Source organism: Rousettus aegyptiacus, unplaced genomic scaffold, assembly GCF_014176215.1.
Source record: "Rousettus aegyptiacus isolate mRouAeg1 unplaced genomic scaffold, mRouAeg1.p scaffold_m13_p_6, whole genome shotgun sequence".
Taxonomy (NCBI): domain Eukaryota; kingdom Metazoa; phylum Chordata; class Mammalia; order Chiroptera; family Pteropodidae; genus Rousettus; species Rousettus aegyptiacus.
Genome location: NW_023416309.1, coordinates 30,637,600 through 30,657,363, shown reverse-complemented (window position 1 = coordinate 30,657,363; position 19,764 = coordinate 30,637,600). Strand labels below are relative to the sequence as shown.

Sequence of the window (19,764 nt, the reverse complement as noted above, 5' to 3'; positions counted from 1 at the left end):
ACTATTACCTAGAAACAGAGTCAAATTCCACAGGTTAAGAGCTCAGTCCCACGAGACTGCCCCTACTTCAGGTGTCACTTTTCAAGTAGCAGGTCGCCAAGTTACCCACGACTCCTGTCTAACTTGGCTACAAATCAGCGGTTCCCACAACACCCTCCTCAAGTTTAGTCAGGCTCAATTAATTTGCTACAATGACTCATAGAAATGGGGAAAACACATTTTTCCATATAGCAAAGAATATGATAAAGGATATAGATGAACATCCAGATGGGACAGATACACAAGGGAAGGTATGTGAGAAGTGACATAGAACTTCCATACCCTCTCCAGGCACACCACTCTCTCAGCAACCCCAAGGCTCCCTGAACCCCATAATTTTTGGATTTTTATGGCAGCTTCATCATGTAGACATGATTATTAACTCCATTTCCAGCCTTTCTCCTTTTACAAGAGAAGAAGGGTTAGGGCTGTGAAGATTCCAAGCTTCTAATCATGGCCCCTCATCCAGGAGTCGTCCAGAAGCCCACCCAGAGTTGTCTCCTTAGAACAAAAGACACAATTACAGAGCTTCAGGAGGCCTATGTCAGGAATCTGAGGCAAAGGTCAATATATATTTTTTCTATTATTTCATTGCCAGTTTAGGGGATATATTAATGGTATTTGACTGTAGTTTTAATATCTAATGATGTTGAGCATCTTTCATGTGTTTTTCATCCATACATCTTCTCAAGTGAAGTGTCTGTTCAAATGTTTTGTGCTTTTTAAAAATTGGGTTGTCTCCGTATTAGTGAGACATAACTTCTCTATATAGTCTGGATTCAAATCCTTAATCATAATGTATATGTCTTACTAATATTTTCTCCAAATCTATTGCTTGTCTTCATTTTCCAAATAGTGCCTTTTGAAACACAAAAATTTTTAATTTTGATGAAGTCCATTTAAATCAATTTTTTTATGACTATGCTTTTGGTGTTGTACCTAAGAAATCTTTGCCTAATCCAAGATCATGAAGATTTATTCCTATTCATAGTTTTAGTTCTTATATAAAAGTTTTTGTCCCTACGATTTCTTCCAGAAGTTTTCCAATTTTATATTTTACATTTAAATCTATGATCCATTTTTGTGTATAGTGTGAAGTAAGGATCTACGTGGCATTTTCTAACATATAGATATCCAAATTGTTCCAGCATCAGTTATTGAAAAGACCATCCTTTTCACTAATGCATTGCTTTGGCATCTTTGTCATAAATTGACCATATATATCTGAGTTTATTTATTTACTATTCCATTGACCAATCTGTCTATGGCTACAGTTTTATAATAAGTTTTGAAGTTGAGTATATATAAGTCCTGTTGTTGTTTCTTTTCAAAATTGCTTTAGTTCTTCTAGGTCCTTTGCATTTCTGTATAAATTTTAGAATAAACTTCTCAATTTCTACAAAGAGACCTACTGGGATTGTCATTGAACTGAGTCAACAGATGATTAATCTTGAGTCTTTAAATCCATAAAAATAGCAGAGCTCTGCATATATTTGGGTCACCTTTAATTTCTCTCTGTAAAGTTCTGTAGTTTTCAGTGTACAGAAATACTTATTTTCAAACACCAATGATAAACTCCTTACTTACCTTTAAGTCTGGAATCAAATTGTAAAAGTAAACCTTCAAAAATTATTTAAGAATCTTTTTGACATGTTTTTAAGTTTGTTATACCTCACATTCGACAATAAGATGAACAATGAACAATGAACAAATAGTAAAGACCTGTTATCTCATAAAGTATAAGGGTTTTAAACCATTCACAAAACTAAGCAGAAGAGAAGTTAATGCCTATCTCAAAGATGGAACTTGTCTTGACTATTTTTCCCCCGTGGAAGTGGTAGCAGAAACTAAATAATCTTGTTTTCCTACCTAATTCCCATTCCTCCCAAGAAAACTGCATAAACTAGAATCAGATCAACACACACAAAAATTCCTCTTTTTCTTGCTGTATGTATATAACAACTTAACATTGCAAATACAATCAGCTACAACATCTTGTCTTTCTGTATCAATCTTTACAGCATGACTTTTGTCTCCAATTGTGAATGTATAAGCTTTCATGGAAGTATATTTGTCAAATAAAATGAGGTTTAGATTATATAAAAGGTTCAAATTATAAAAAGTGTTTTAAAAATCTTAAAAAATATCAATGTTAACAAAGGCTTTACAATGAGAAACTCTCATTTAAAATAAAAACATTTTGCAATTCATACTGTGAGCCATGTAAATTTACACTATTTTTATAATAGCAAAATATAGAAATGCAAATGCCCACTGACAAGAGAAGATGTTATAAACTGTGGTATTTATTTACTGAATATTACGCATTATTGAATAGTATACTGTAGTAAAAATGAATAAACTGTAGTATATGCAACAACATGATGACTATTATAAAGGTAATGTTGAGGGGGAAAAAATCCCAGAAGACAATAAACATATGACTCTAGGCAAAACTAAACATATTGTTTGGGCAATAAAACTATTTTTAAAAAAGCAAAGTAATGACAGACACCAAATCAGAACATTAGTTACAGGGGGTAGGGAGCTGAGGGGGCAAGGGGAGGTAGGAAATTAGAATCACTGAGGAACACAAAAAGAAAAAATGTAAATTATTAGTGATCTAGTTCTTGGGTTGAATGGAGGGTTTATATACTTTATAACTTATATATATCATTCAATTCTTTTATAAGTATAATTATTATATTAAAATATTTTTTAAATACACAAGCGATTTAAAAATCTAATTTTTAAAATCACTCATTACAAAATATTTTCCAGAAGCTTAATTGGGCATTCTGAATAAACATCAAAAAAAAAATTTTTAAGTTTTTACCTTTTTTTCTGTTCAACTGCTTTGTCCAAGTGCTGAAAGATATCCTGAAACAATGTGCAGCTGGATCGACTATTGATAGTATACCCATATCCTCTTTTCCAATATTGTTTTAGGTCATTTAAATATTCTAATACCTAAAAATAAAATTTTCAAAAATTATTACTATTAATTTTTATTAATGTAACAGATTCCCTAATTTAATAATGATTCCAAAAAGGTTACCCTGTTTAAATACCATTCTATAGAAAGTATAGTAGAATCTTAGCATTCAGTTTACACTTACTGTTTTAAGCATTTAGTCATTAGCCTCAAAGATCATGACACATAGATTTATGTTGATACACAAATTTAAATTGTGGGATTGTAGAAACTGGCATGCAAAAGCGAGTTAGTAATCACAGTGAAAAATCCAGCATCCATGACAGTTCAGAATAGTGGGTTGACGACATGTGCTCACCTTCCTTTTCTTCTAAAATTATATTAAAATGATAGCAAAGATATATTCAGAAAAAAAAAAGATATACATAGAAGAATATTCATTATAGCATAGAAAGATGCCAACAGTGGATAAGGAATTTTTAAGAATTTTAGGAAGGCAGAAACCAACTAGAATATGTTACTTTGGTTCATATATCAATTTGGCAAAAAACTAATAAAAGTAAACCAAGAATATGGAAAATCTGTGCTGCTGAAAGGAATGTATATTAGTATAGATGTTCTAAAGGGCAAACTGGCAAAAGTCCCTGAAAACATACATCTCTATGATCCATTTAATTCCATTCCTTATAAAGTAAAATTCACAGAGGAATGAAAGAATGTACAAAAATATCTTAATAGCTGCATTACTTACTGTAGTCAAAAAATAAATAAATTTCCAGAAATACCTAAATATCATTTATAGATTGATGGTTAAGTAAACTAAATAAACACATACTATGGAATACTATGCAGTTACTAAAAAATTTTATATAGATCTACAAATACTGACATGGAAATACCTGCAAGATACACTACTGAAAGAGAAATGTTAGAATAAATACAGTAAAATACCATTTGTTACCAACACACACACACTACATGGCTTACATTTCTCAGAATGATACAAACTATAAATAGTAGCACAGAAAAGGGTAAAAAGGCACACAGCAAACTGACAGCAGTGATTAATATCTGTGGAGTGGTAATATAGGTAGCCTTTTTCTGAATGTTAAACTTTTTTTTTTACTCAAGTATCATTTGGTCAGTTAAACATTAAAAATATTGAACTAAAACCTGCAACCTAACAGGGGTACAAGAGAAGCCTATGCAGTAGTTATGAGCTATTCTTTCCAAAAGAGCGCCTATAAAAACTAAGTAAAAGCCATAATGATTTTAAGAGAAAGAGCAAGGATGGGCAGTGCCATATACCAAAAACAAAACTAAACATATATTAGAGAGGCGATTAAATCAAGAAGTTAGCAAAAAGGACAAAGTAAACATTAAAACTAGTAAAAAAAAAAAATGAATTAAAAGAATTAATAAAGTTCTGCCAAATCTATTCAAGAAATAAAACAAAAATAGTATCAGAAGTGAAAAAGAAAAGAAGGTATAACTGGAGATTTTTAAAAAATCGTATGTGCATGTTATTAAAACTTTATATCAAAAAGTTTTATATCTCAGAAGAAAATAAGCATAGAAATAAAATGGGTGGTTTTTCTAGAAAAATATAAGTTACCCACACTGACTATAAAAAATAACTACAGCGTCAAATGTCTACTTAAAAGATATCAAGCATAGTTGGTTTTAACAATGAGTTCTACCAAACCTTCAAGGAAGAGTTCCTAATATTTAATAAGAGTTCCTAATATTTAAATTATTCCAGAGTACAGAAAAAGATGGAGAGCTTCTCAGCTCATTTTAGGAGGCTAATAGAAGTCTGTTGTCAAAACTGGATAAAGAAAGCGTGCACACACACACACACACACACACAAAGTGAGGCGAGAAAATTCAGACCACTGCATTGCAAGACAGCATCCTGTGCTCTCACCCACTAAATGCCAACTGTATAGTTACATACAGCAGCGTCATAGATAAATCTTAAAACATGATACTGAAAAAAAACTCGACACACAAAAAGTACATACTGGGTGTATTATATATTACATATTATATAAAGTTTGAAATTATATGTTACAGTTTCTTAGAAAAACAAATTAGTAAACACTATATTAATGTAATGAAGAAAACTGAAAACACAAATAAACAAATAAATAAGATTAATGGGGAAATAATCTCGGAAACAGAGGAAAAACTTCAAAAAACCAGAAGATACAAAATTTTTTAAAAAGAAAAAAATTAAAAATTATGAAATAAATTTGCAAACTCTGCAAACAATTCTGAAAACTTGGATTACAGGGATGACTTTTATAAGAAAATATTAAATACCAAAACTGACTCCAGAAAAGACAGATCTAGACATACTCATTTCAGAAGATATATACAAAGTTGCAAAAAGTTATCTCACAAAGAAGTATTTAGTTCATGCATCATTTCTTTTGTAAAGATTTATTTGATAACCATTAAATCAACTTCCTCCTTTGTATATCACTATATCTTATATATACTTCTCTTATAGCCATCCCATTGTCTTGCAATAGTTTATCTGTGTCTTTCACTCCTTATGGCATTCTTTGAGGACAATGCCTTCAGTTTCATCCAAGTGCCTGGCACAGAGCAGTCACTCAAACAATATTTGCTGAATGAAGGGACACATGGTCCAGCATTTCACAAGGTCTTGAATATCTGATAATCTCCATAATTCTCAGAATTTCTTAAGTATCTATTCATTGTTAGCTTTTTAAACACTTAAAAATTTTTTTTATGAATTTATTTGAGCCAAACTGACAACATATGCTGGACAGCAAGATCTCAAATGCTCCCTGAACATTTTTAATAAAGAATTTCAAACATATAAAAAATAGAAAACAGTAGTATAATGAATCCCTGTACCCATTATCCAACTTCAAGATAATCAGCATTTGGCCAATCCTGTTTCAGTTCTGCCCCTACAACCACCACTGCATTATTTTGAAGCAAATCCCAGACATTTTATTTCATCTGTAAATATTTTAGCATGTAAACATATTTTACAGTGGAAAACCCCCAGCAGAGATAAATTATTTTCTATCAAATCACTGAAAAAGAAAGAAAATAATCCCAGGAAATATGTAAATCAAAAGAGGACTTTGTATTTTTAAATGAAGAATCTAACTTACTTGCATTTATATATAAAAGGAAACGTATATTCAATTAATTTAATTAACATGTATTTCAAATTTTCAAATCATGGTCAATTAAATGAGAAGTTCTATATTTACAAAAGAAAAAAGGTACCTCCACTGGGGAGAAATCTGGCAGGCATCACTTCAATCAAATGATCGAACATATCATAATCATCAATGAAATGACAAACTGACATCCTTCTGATGTGATGCACTGAGACACATCACTTAAATAGTATTTGTGTCAAAAAAAAAAAAAAAACGATTCATAAGTAAAAAATCAGACACAAAGACGTTCTGCCAAAACATTGCCTAGATGTCTGCAAAATGCCAATGTATAAAAGACAAAAAAAAGGTTGGAGCACTCATCTAGATTAAAGAAAACTAAAATGACATCTAGATTAAAGACAAGCATATGCAATGAGTGGCCCTGAATTTAAAAAAAAAACATATACCTACAAATATGATTTTAACACAAGCATGAAAATTTGAATATGGACTATATATTAGATAATACTGTACTATATAAGTATATATAAAATTATATTTTATTATGATTATGTAGGAGAATGTTCTTGTTTAGGTGCATGCCCATGTATTTCAGAGTGAAGTGTCTTGATGTCTGCTAAGGAAAAAGATTAAATAGATATGAGTAGCTAGAATAAATGGCCCTCCAAAGATGTCTACATCCTAATCCCTGGAACATATGAATGATATTTTACATAATAAAAGGGAATTTGTGATTAAGTTAAGGATCTTAAAAATGGCAAGATTATCCTGGGCTATCCAGGTGTACCTAATGTAATCACAAGGATCCTTATAAGTAGACAGGAAGTATAGTCAGAGTAGATATAACAATGGAAGCAGAGGTCTGAGTGATACAAGGAACACAGGTGGCTTCTAGAGACTGGAAAAGGCAAGGAATGGATTGTCCTCTAAAGCCTTCAGAAAGAACACAGCCTTGCTGATACCTTGAGTTTAGCCCTGTAAGGCTCATTCTGGACTTCTGACTTCCAGAGCTTTAAGATAATAAATTTGTGTTGTTTTAAATCACTAAATTTGTGGTAATTCATTATAGCAGCAATAGGAAACTAATATATTATATATAGAAAATGTAAATGTGGAAAAAAAGGTTAACAACTGATGAATATAAAGGACATGAATGTTCATTGTATTATTCTTACAGTGCGTTAATCTGAAATTTTTCAAAATGAGTTATAGGAAAAATGAAACATTCATAAGCAATAAAGCATTCGTAAGCAATAAAAAGAAAAGAGAGGAAAATAAAAAGACAAGTAGTATAGAATCTCACAGTTAGAGGGGTATTCCTGAGTCACCTAATAGTTCCATCTTTTAATAGATAAGGAAATTAAGGCACAGAAAGTTTAAGTGCTTTTAATCCAGGGTTAAGTTACTTTAACCCAGATCCTGATTTCTAGGGTTTTTGCAGTGTGTATCAAATTACCTCCCAGAAGAGAAAGAGAAAATGCACAAAAAGTGAGAGCACAATGTTTGAAAGGAGAGGGATTCAAATAGGGAAAGGGGGAAGCACAAGTATGTGATGAGAAGATGAATAAAGAGGCTGGTTATGATCTGAGATTGTGTCTTTATTTCAGGGAAAGTAGCCGGAACTTAAAGCAGAGTTGTCAGTCTTCAGAAGTACAGGACCACATGGGCATAGCTACTCAGAATAGGAAATGAGCAGATAACAGGTAGCCAGGCATGTACATGCTAAATATTCTATCAGCTATAGTAACTTGGGCAAATAAATTGTTCTTCTCTTAAAAGAACAACACTCATCAGTCATTTACACAATACTGAAAATCACTTCAATTCTGTTTATTGGCCTTCGACCCTAGTACAATCTGGGTATGGAGAAAAGGGAGGTATTTTGACACATGTAAATGGTGATTGTAAGCCTCAGTTTATATCTACATTAGCATAATTATTAATGGTGCCCATTTCACTTTAAAAGTATGTCAATTTAGAAGATAAATTGTAAGGTCATCTTAAGCACAGGGCACTTCAAAGGAAGGTAAAGCCAGAAAGTATCTAATGTTACAGACAGAAGAGATGAGAAGGGTACTGGGTACTTGGGACAGAGAAAAAGTAGATCAGAAGAAAACAGAGAGGAACTACAATATACTTATTATTACTGGTGCTCAGCATCCTAGAACAATCATCATTGAAAACCCTTTCCCCTTCTTCCAATTTGCCTGCTAAGCCCTAGTTCCACATTAGCACAATATCACATAAAATCACTTTTAATCTGGTTGCTGGTCACTTAAGTCTTTGAGTAACAAAATAAAGTACTTGTTTACCTTTAAATGTACATTAACTCTCAATTTAAAAGCCTGCTTCTATCTAGCAAATAGTACACTACTTTTCACAGTTTTGAAGTTAAATTCTAAAGTTCATAATTGATTTTCATATGGAATATTGAAGGTTTCATATGTATGCCAAGAATGACTGAAGCTTCAGAAGTCCATATTTCTGAATGATCCATACATACAGACACATCCTATTTTATCCACCAAAATTCTATCCAACACTGCAGTCCTCAATGCTTAAGAAAACAATACACTCCTATAGCACCTTTCTGGCTCCCGGCATTCCAGAATTTAACTCCCTCAAAGCCACTAGACGCCTGTCTGCCCCTTCTCTTTCTAGAGTCTAAGAAGATGAAAAAACATGAAGTAGGCAAATGAATGGTCGATGAATTACTGCCATCACCAGGTGGAACACAGAACTGAATTATCATGAAAACTGCTATAAAAAAACGGCATTTGGAAAACTTTTCATTCTCTCTGAGCTTTGGTTTACTATAAAAAGAATTTGGATTACATTCACTCTACAATCCTTTGCGGCAGTAAAATGTGATGTTGGGTTACATGGATTTTTAATAAGGAAGACCTAGAAATCAAACTACAATGGAAAAATGTTTTCCAGAGTTATGAACCCAAACTAGCTGCAGGTAGGCAGGTCCTACCTGAATAGTCAAGTTCTCTCTATATAAGTAAAATTATGAGTTAGTCGAAGACTCAGAGTAACTAATGTTCCTTACTCTGCTTATTTTTTGAGAAACTGCTTGAATAACGAATTTTTGCAAAATCATGCAAGAAAAGCAAAGAAACAGCCAAAGTAATGCTTACCTTTGCATCATCCGTGTCAAAGACATCACACCAAGGAGATTTAACACCTTTAATTGCCAGGTCAAATGAACAGGTAAAAAAAGCTACCTGAATTAAATCTGGAGGGAAAAAAAGGTAAACTTTGTGGGTTACTATTTTCTACAATTTTCCAAAGGTTGAACATCCACAGAATGTTATATGCAGCACAGTTGAAGAAACTGGATATATTTAGTTAGGAGAGGAGACTATTCAGTTTTTCCCTGGCTATCAAAGAATTAAGACTTACTCTGTAGAATCCAAAGGGGAGGAACTGGAACTGTCAGAAGAAACCATGAGGAGGTGTAAATTTCAGTCTAACGAAACTAAAAAAATTTCTCTGTAAAACGGTAACTTGTTTTTAAAAGTAATACGTTTGTTAAGAGTATGCCTGCCTACCAGAACCAACAAATGTTAACACGCAGACTTACTATATAAAACATAACTTGATTTCTCGTTAATTTTAGAAGTTTGGCAGAGGGGAGAAAAAACCTTATAGAAAGTTTTAGTCACTGACTTGAAAATTAAGAATAACAAAGTACACTTACTGAAGTTTTTAGCTACACAAAATTCATATCATAACTATCAAGAAGCAAGTACAGAGAGGATATAAAAAGGGAGAAAACTGCAGAAGGTAGAGAAGGAAAAAAAAAGGCAGAATAAGTGAGGAGTCAGGAAGAAGGTGAAATGAAGAGTCAAGAAGGAGAGAAACAAAAAAAATCACACACTGAAGAAAGAGGTATACAATTTTTTTTATCTAGAACATATTTTTTTTAATGTAAAATCAACTATGGGCCTTTAAAAAGAGTAACTTCATGTTTCCATATTTTTTTCATTTTCAGAGATGAAAGCTAGCAGGCATATTACCTGCATTTAAACTGCTGAATGGCACTTGCAAAGCAGCTGCAACTTTTTTCAAAATGTTCTGCATTTCTGGTCCAGTTTTGAAGGCTTCAACATGATAAAGAGCTGTATCACTCCCTTCTACTTCAGTTAAAAACTTCTCGCAATGATCAAAGAACCTCATTAGTTTATCATTAATTCTTGGAGGGCCACACTCCATGTCTGAAAGAAAAAAACATATATATACATATATACTTATATATATGACATAAAATGACAATTTCAAGTTATTAAAAATTTTGTTTCAAGTGTGAAAAAGAACACCAAAAACATTTATTCGTTGGCATGTTTGAAATAAGCATACATTAATCAAGAAAGACATAAGGTAAAACTATTCCCCATTTGTAATTCTTGAAAACAGAGTATCGAAAAAAAAAATGTGTTATAACAATATTACACAATAAACTTAAGGTAACAATGTTTTATTAAAGAAAACAAAAATAATTATACATAAAAATCATAAAAAGTACAAAAAGTATATGTAACTACTATTTCTGTCAGGCACAGAAAACTTGAAAAACTAAAAATTAGCAGTTTCTAATTACAGGGTGAGAGATTATTCAACAGATTGAATCTGTTTTTCTACTCTAAGCCAAAATCTAAATAGAGTATTTTATTTTCTCAATTAACTTCCCAACCTTGTGTTATGTTACAAAAGACTGCTTAGGACAAAAACTACTGACAACAGCACAAAATACATTAATGCTTTTGTGTTTCATTGTGCTAGGTGCTTCTGATTTGGTTTACTTTCTAACTGTAGCTTCCTGATAACTTTCCATTTAGAATTTGTTAAGTTACATTACTTTCCCAATTTAGCAACGGTTATGTATTGGAAAACGATTCATAATCATGCTTCAATAACTAGGGTGCCTTTTTTTTTCAGTCATATTCAAAACACACAAATCTCAATTATTTCTCTAATTTACCATGAAAGGAACAGCAATTATAATATTTGTGTATACAGAAAATTTAATCTAGTTAAACCATTTTGCTTTGGATGGATGTGTGAAATATATATATGTGTGTGTGTGTGTATATATATATACACATCCATTTCAGGAGATCTTGAAATGGATAATTCTGACCATTTTAATTGCCGACTGGATTAGAATTAAGGAAACATCTTAAATAGGTAAAAAGTTATCTTTGTCATCTGTTTCTGTGGCATCAAACTTTGTTTCCCAAGTGGATCTAGATATTTCATCCTTGTTATTCTCTAATTACTACTGCTCTTTAAAAAAAAAAAAAAAGGTATTGTTCTGCTTCTGTAAGAAAATCTTACAGAAGATTTTAATTCAGTCTCCTCCCTCAAAAGCCCAGATGTACACAACAAGCAAAACAATTGTCTATAGATGATGAAGTAGCTAGGCAAAGGGTTTAATCTGAAACTGAAAATGGTGAGGGGTCGGCTTATCCTGAACTATTCTGATCACTGCCTTTGTACTTTCAGGCAAAAGCCAATCCCCACAACACCATCTGTGGGCAAAAATTCATTCATCCCAGGAGGTCCAATAGCTCCTTTTTGGTATATACTATATATACTGTGCTATACTGAAGTATGTTCTACATTCAATTAATTTAAAAAATATGTGGGGAATTTTCCCTCATATTAATGGAAAAAGCCTCTACTATAATTAAAAAGCAGAATTTAACAAGTGACTAAATGTGCCAGCCAACTGAATCACCCACAGAGCAATAACAGGACACACAATCAATAGAAGAACCGTTGGAAATGGTTGAACTGCTTAAGAAAGGATGCCATTGGAGAAATGAAAAACCAGTCTATTTAATTTTTCACTTGGGCTTTGAAGCTAGCTAAATGATGGCTCACCTCAACTCTGACCTTAAAACTCATCAAGAAAAGTTTTAACACTTGATGGTCTCTCTGGCACAAAAATGTTTTGTTTTCTTAAGTTACAGATTTCCTGGGTCCATAACTAGCTTTATGAAATTAGACAAATTATTTAGCGTTTCTGTGTCTCAATTTCCTCATCTGTTAGGTGAGACATACTATCAATCTTAGAAACCTGTTATTAGGATTTAGTGAAATAAATGAGGAATGCTTAGCACACAGCAGGCATTGAGTGTTTGCTATTATTATTGTCTATTAAACATTTTCTGAGGGGAAAAAAGCACCATTCGAGGGGAAAACAGAAGATCTGGATTCTGGGCCTGATTCTAGTCTTCGAACTAATGAAGGGCAATCAGCAAGGCATATTCGTGGCTCGTGGGCTCGACTGCTCCACCAGTAAAATAAAAAGGCCCCACTATATGCTCTCTTAAATTTTGCAAAAGTAATGGAATAAATCAGTAATGTGTGTAACCATGGACACAGCTATAACAAGAGTCACTCTATAGTATACCCAAGAACATAACAGAGGAAAAACTGGTAAGTTAAAAAGAACAAAATAGATATCAGAAGTAAAGCCTGAGGAAAAAAGTCCTAGATTGTATTTAAAGTGTGCCCAACTGTATAACAGGCTGCCTAAAAGGAAGGAAAGGAAGTTTGTTGCTCAGAGGGGGCAATTCAATTTGGTAATGGATAATCAAAACCGCCGTTTGTCTCCTTTCCTACTGGATCTCCCAACGTTCACCACAACATCCTGCACGTAGAAGGTGTCAAATTCATACCTGATAAGGGAATAAATGAATGTGTGTATGAGAAGGAAGACTGCCAAATCCTGAACATCCCATGGGATGAAGGTTCGAGAGATGGGGGACTAGGGACAGAAAGAAGTGAAGGGAGGTTGGTACTGGGGAAGTCTGGGACCTGGTGGGGGGATTTAGGGAGGAAATGGGTGTGTCCAAAGCAGGGCACTGGCCTGGCGGCCCGGGTGGTCACCTGCGACGTCCGGCGGCGGCAACCCAGGGTGGTAGTGCTGCCACAGCCCCTTCAGGAAGGCGACGCCGCTCTCCACGCAGCGATGCTTGGAGCTGGTGACGAGTTGCAGGCGGCTGTAGTTCTCGTGGCTGAAGAGGGCCGGGAAAAGGGAGGCCAGGCGCAGCGCCAGCTGTCGCATGTCCTCCCGCCCCTTCTCCACCAGCTGCCCGTCCATCCAGTCCGCGTACCACAGCGGCCAGTTGGCCAGCGCAGCACCTAGGTCTCGGCCGCCGACGGCGTCGGCCCTGTCATCCCTGGGCCTGCGGGCCTGCAGCAGTCCGTGTAACTGCCGCAGCTTGCGGATTTGTTTGGCCGTAGGATAGCGGGTGCCGTGGCGGATGAGGGCAACCAGCTGCAATGGGGTGCAGGTGTCCTCCAGCAGCTCCGGATCCCGCCGCGGCACCTCGGGGTCCCGCAGCAGCCCGGAATTGGCATCTTCGTAGCGCGTCTTGGTGCCGAAGTATGGGCTAAGCGGCGAAATCACAGGGTCCGCCCGCTCCAGAAAGGAGCAGTGCGAGAGCGACGAGAGCAGAGCCACAGCCAGGGCCGCAGCGGGCGGCACGGGGACCCAGTGAAAGTAGCCGGGCCCGCGCAACATGCTGCGATGCGGCCCGCGGAGGGCGACTTACGGCCTAGAGACGTCAACTTCCGGCCCCGACGAGCAGGGGGCGGGCCCGGGGGGCGCTTCCGGCCTGCGCCCCAGGGATTCGCGGTGCGTGGCCTACGCTCGGTTGTGAGGGGGTCTGTGGGAGTCGGCGGGAATTTTCGAATTGCAGCGCAGACGTGTGGTTCGGAGGAATCTTGTAGAAACCCCCGAGAACCTTCGGAGACGTGTGGCTTAGGTTGAGCTGGTATCGCCAGGCCTGGAGCGTTGGCGAGTTTCCTCGCAATGGGTGCCTGCTGGTCTGAGTCAGCGACTCCCCAGCTTTTTCAGTTTCCCAGGGCGTGATAAGCCGGGACTAAGCCTTAGCCTCCAGCGTGGTCAAAACAGGACACCTTTTAACTGCTGCTGACTCTTGTATCACCATTCTTACCCCTTTCTACTCATTTTCAGAATGCAGGCTCTGAACTATCACATCAAATTCACTTGTGGCAGTTGTTGAAAATGCAGATCCCTGGGCCCTGCCTCAGCTTGCCTCCTGTAGCCCAAGGTTTTTTGCCGCTTAGGGTTCGAAAATAAACAATATACAACAAGACAGAGAAGAACCTGGAAAGAGGCTCAGTTCTCCAGGAAATTTAATTCCTGAGTCTTTGGTAATCTCTTGACCTGGACTAGAGAAGCTGACATCAGCGAGAAAGCACCCCAGGAATATTGTGCTTGTTGATACCTAAGGCTTAGAGAGTAGAGACAGAAATCCTGATAACTTGGGCACATTGAGTCATGGCCCAAACATTCTCTACCACCACTTCGAATCCAAACTCTCCTCCCATGTAATTATATATTCAAATCAGCAACTAGATTTCTCATGGGTTATTGCTCAGAATCTTTGACATTACCCTCATCACAACTCTGAATAATACCTTAGTTTCTCCACTAGAATCCCATTTTTTAAGGCCAGTTAGAAAAAGAATAAGTATTAAAGAAGTCATAAGGGAATTCAAATTTAAGGAAGTTTTGATCATGTTTTTGTATATCAAGCTTTTTCTTTCGAGGACTATTATATTGCTCTTGGTAAGTCATCTTCATCTTTACTCTTTTTGTCCTTAAGTGCCTCTCTGCTCCAGAGCAGTGTACCTTTAAATGTTAACCAGTGAAAAAGCCATTAAGTCTTGGAGCTACCAAGTCTTCCTGAAGGCATCATTCTATCATGATGAAGCACACATTCTTATACACTAAATTTGCCTCTAGCTTTATTTAATCTCCCTTTTAATTACTCATCTTTTCATTGTAAGCTGTTTATATCCTTTTATATCCTTATATAAACCAACATCAATCATTTTCATGTTAAGCCAAGGTGGCAATGATAAAGTTGAGCAATGTCTTTTTAGCTAGGAAAAAGCCAGATATAGTGCAAGGAGGACAAAGACTGCATAAGCTTTGGATCTAGATGCCAAGCTCGGCCACACATTAACTGAGTGACCTTGGAAAGTTATCCAAGTTCTCAGAGCCTTGGTTTCCTTGTCTGAAAATTCTGCGTTGCAGAATTATTGTAAAATTTGATGTATTTAAAACCCATGTAAAAAGGCTGCTTTGAGTGGTACTTTTATCATCAATAATATTCAGCATTATTATCCTCTATTATGCTTAGCTCTCTAGCAACTATGCAGTATAAACTTACTTCCACATTAAAGTGAATGATGTTCCTTAGCAAGACATGTATCAAAGATAATTTCAAAACTTTCTAATAAAAATCCACTCATCTCACTTAAAAATGAGTCTTTTATTCTTAAAGCAGTGACCACTTTTGAAAAGTTTTATGAAGGTGACAGGACCTGCTCATCTTCCAGGTCATGTCTTAATTCTCTGGCCAGCCTATAAGTTGGCTGCCCTTTGAGATGGGTGCTTACATGTTCCAATCAGCACAGGAATTTACATGGTATAAAACATGGCTGCCCCTTTGCAAAGACCATGGATTGCCTTCCCTCATAAGAAGTTGTGGGTATGGCAGCAATGTATTTGCTAAATCTCTCAGAACACAAGAAATACAGTAAAAAATTAATGGTTCAAGTTCTTTAAAGAGATGGCAGGGGGCGGAACCAAGAACACTGATAGAGAATTTGATTTGAACCAGAGGGAGAGGAGACATGATCTTCTGAGGGAATGTTGGAAGGATGGATGCACATTTGGGTAAATTTTTTAGTCCAGCAGGAGAGAATTCATGGATTTCAAGTCTGATGGCCTGTTTCCTCAGTGACATAGGAGCTAAAATTGTCTGAAGAGATAGAGGAATAGTTGCTCGGTCTTATGGAATATGGAAATGGCTTAGATTCACAACTGAGAAATGGGAAAATAATGGGAAATGATTTGCAACTGAGGAATAGGAAACAAAAGGTTGGGTGATCAGCTCTGAGAATCAAACTGAAAATGGAAGACTTGAATCTTGTGTCTTTCAGAGTAGAAAAGAAAAAAGTTGAGTTCTGTTGTTCTACATAAGTTCCTGGCCCTAAATAAATGTCACTCTTATTTAGCAGAATTAAAATGCTTTTTATTATTCCTTCTCCTTTAATCAAGTAAACTGACAAATGGCCAGTTTTTCATAGATAGCTATTATCTCACAACTACATTGAGCAACTTAATTTGTTCCTATTCCAAGGAAGTTTTAACTCTGGTATCGTACTGTTCTAACGTTTCATCTTTCTTTTGCCAGTTATTGATTTAGTACTTATTTGTTTTTATTGCAGTAGAAGAAGCCAACAGAAGAATGGCCTTTGTTTATGGACTGAGCTGGAGTGATCCATGCTTCAATGGCAGTCCCTTCAACCTTGTTCGAATCTGGAGGCTGCATAGATCACAAGATCTGCAGACTACAAGATACCATTGCTCAAAAGGAAACACCATCACTGGAGCTAACCACTACATTTTCCCCAAGTATATCAAAGCTAAGATGAATTGTCTAAATTGTGTTTCAACTGATGAGTAGAACTTCACTGAACCACACAACAGCAATGAGGTGACCTGCTGTTTTACCTTCTCTATTATACTCTGCTAAGGGACTTATTTTGTGGTGACAAAAATTCTCTTCTAGTGGTCTGACATATCCCAGGACTCTGATGTTGTGAATTCTTCCTTCCCATCAAATGTTGGTTCTAAATCCCCAGAACTGTTTGAGAAACCAGATACAAAATTATGGTAAGTTTAAGTTACCAGTATTTTTATCTGTGCTTTGCTACTACTATTTAATAGGGGAAAACTATAGCTATTCACTTTCTAGTCATGTACTATAATGATTTTCCTGCACAAGCCAGCCCTGTTGCTCAGAAACACAATTTTCTCCAGAAGTCCCCTTCATCACAAACATAACTAGTGGGTTCCAAATCCTGGTAAAAATCTCTTTTCTCCCCTGTATTTTTCAAGAACAAGTATAGAAAATAGCAGTTGCATTTTAACATCTCATTTTTTTCTGAAATGTGAGATTATAAAATTTAAAAAATTTCTTTGAGTTATTAGATCTTTATAAAAATTTGTTAGCTGAATTCGAAGCCATAATGTTTTTTTATTCTGAAGAATGGAGCACTTTCAGAACAAAAGTTCTTTCTTTATTAGTTCTTCATCAGGAAAACTGTTTTTACTTATTTCATGAATGCCAATTTCATGTTGTCTCACTAGCGCATACATGAAGCAATTTACTTTTGGTTTTTGATTGCTATTTTGTTGTAGCATAAACCTATCTTGTTGCTTTGCCTATATTATAGGTCAGTAAATATTAAAACACAACAATACCTAAGCTAGAAAAGCAGTGTAGGCACCTGTGGACTCACACACTTGGCTACAGCCACTTTAGTAAACAGGATAGTTCATTTTCCACTTGAAGCAACTGTTATATTTTCACAAAGAACACCCCTCATGACCCCACTTTGCCATTATTGTCTTATATCCTACACTGCCTTTCCTGTTTCTGTACTCCAAGAGATAAAGCAGTTGCTGCTAAGTCATTCATTGGTTAAATACCTTACATACAGGGACCACGGCGAAAACTTTTTCGATTCTCAAATATTCATCCAATATCTTACATTAAGTAGACTGTCAGCAACTATTTGTTTAAAAAGTGAATGTATGAATAAACAAATGAAAATAGAACGAATAGGCAGTATAGGTCGCTAAAATATGGAAATGGTATTGTTTTGTATTTATGCAGTGTAATTATCTTTTCAGCTCTCCGAGGACATGTGAAGAACAATATTTAAATCATCTTATAGATGTGGAAATCGAGACAGAGGTTAGATATCTTACCTAAAGTTATCCAACAAGGATTTAATAGAACCAGTTCTAGAATGTGATCTATAGAAACGTAGCTATCATTTGGTGTGTTTCTTTTCTGGATACCTATCCTATTCTTAACCAATGATTAGTGACTTCAAAAACTGTCACTTTTGCTGGAGCTAAAAGATAAATTTTACACATAATACTACAGCAGTTACTAGTAACCATTCAACATTTATTCTTCCTTTTTTCTTGGAATCTATGTGTAGATATTCACCTCTTAGGAAGATCTTCTATCCTCACCTCAGGAAAAAAATCCTGCTTGGTTTAAATCAATACTGGTAATTATTTTTCTTACAAGTTTTGGTTAGGAAAGATCATGTGACTCATTTCTGACCACTGAGATATGAAGGTCAGTCTACTGGGCTGTTTTTGGGAGGTTTTTTGTTCTAAGAAAGAGACAAATTATAAGGTGATGAACAACTAATATTTTATAGGGTCAATGAATTAGAGATCATGTTGAGTCAAAGGAATATTGAAGTATGCACAGTAAAATATTTTGGAAGGAAAGGAGATGGTATTCGATGAATGAAATGCTTAAAATAAATATTGCGAAGGTGGTGCAGTAGTTGTTATTGATTAAATAAGACAGTTTAGAATATGAGACAAAGAAGGTTTAGCTGAGGCAAGTTATAGAATACAAATCTTTTAGAAGTAAGGAGATTAAAGAAGAGAAACTGATTGCTCAAGAAGTCCTGGCTCAAAAGTTTTGCTCCTGTTTCCAAACTTCTGTTCTTACTGGACTTATGCCCCACTAGCTTCTCACCTTCTACTAGTCTATGCACCATCTCTTCACCCCACACCTAAAAATCCCTAGCTCATTCAGCAATGTTTCCATGTGTAATGTTGGAATTATTTTACACATTTTGTTTTTAATATATGCTATCGATGGTTTGGAAAGATGAAAGAGATTGACAGCACAGATATGCCGATAATTTTAAATATAATCTTAAGGCACTTCATTCTTAAAATGTGAAAGAAAGATACAGACAAGGAAGAGGCAACTTCCTTGGATATTAGCATGTCCAAATGTGATGAGTAGACCTGCTATAGCCATTTTGCTACCAAAGAAGAACCAGCTTGAAAACAAAGACAACATGATGAGATGACATAGCAGAAAGTGGAAAGAACCTGAGTCGTTAATGATACTATTGAGCTGATGAATTAAACCTGGAGTATACCTACTGTGTGCTTTCTGTCATCTAAGGTCTTTACTTTTTAAACCAGTGTTTCATATTTTCTGTAGAAAGCCTCCTAATTGTGGTAAGTACCATAATAACCCCACTTACTCCTCTAGGATGTTTTTTTCCCCCTTTGCTTTTCTGATTTTGCTGAAGTCATCAACTGAGAATAACAGAAAATTCTGTCTCCTTAGATAGGACCTGGGTCCTCTCACTCAGGTTTAGTGTAGTCACTCTCAAAATACAAACTGCATTTGTTTGCAGAAATGGAAAACCCACCCTAAAATTCATATGAAATTTCAAGGAACCCAGGATAGCCAAAACTATCTAAAAAAAAAAAAAAGTTGTAGGACTCATACTTCTTGATATCAAAACTTACCACAAAGCTACAGTAAACCAAATAATATGATACTGGCATAAGAGTAGACATATAGACTAATGGAATAGACTTGAGAACCCAGAAATAACCTTCATGCCTAGGATCAATTGATTTTTTACAAGAGTGTTAAGACCATTCAGTGAGAAAAGGACTGTCTTTTTTACAAATGGTGCTGGGATAGCCACATTCAAAACTGA

At 35.5% G+C, this 19,764-nt stretch overlaps 1 protein-coding gene across 2 annotated transcripts in view; it reads right to left on the bottom strand.

Moving 5' to 3' along the window:
• Window positions 1-13,783, bottom strand: part of MINPP1 (multiple inositol-polyphosphate phosphatase 1) — a 30,115-nt gene extending 16,332 nt beyond the window's left edge. Inside the window, exons 1-4 of one of the 2 annotated variants that reach the window (XM_016128235.2) lie at window positions 13,048-13,740; window positions 10,170-10,367; window positions 9,288-9,385; window positions 2,876-3,009 (exon numbers count right to left, since the gene is read on the bottom strand). In XM_016128235.2, coding sequence (XP_015983721.2) covers window positions 2,876-3,009; window positions 9,288-9,385; window positions 10,170-10,367; window positions 13,048-13,684 — 1,067 coding nt within the window. In that variant the 5' untranslated portion in view covers window positions 13,685-13,740. Of the gene's footprint in view, window positions 1-2,875; window positions 3,010-9,287; window positions 9,386-10,169; window positions 10,368-13,047 lie in introns of both variants that reach the window. The other variant, XM_016128237.2, reaches the window with a different exon arrangement.
• Between the last annotated feature and the right edge of the window lie 5,981 nt (window positions 13,784-19,764).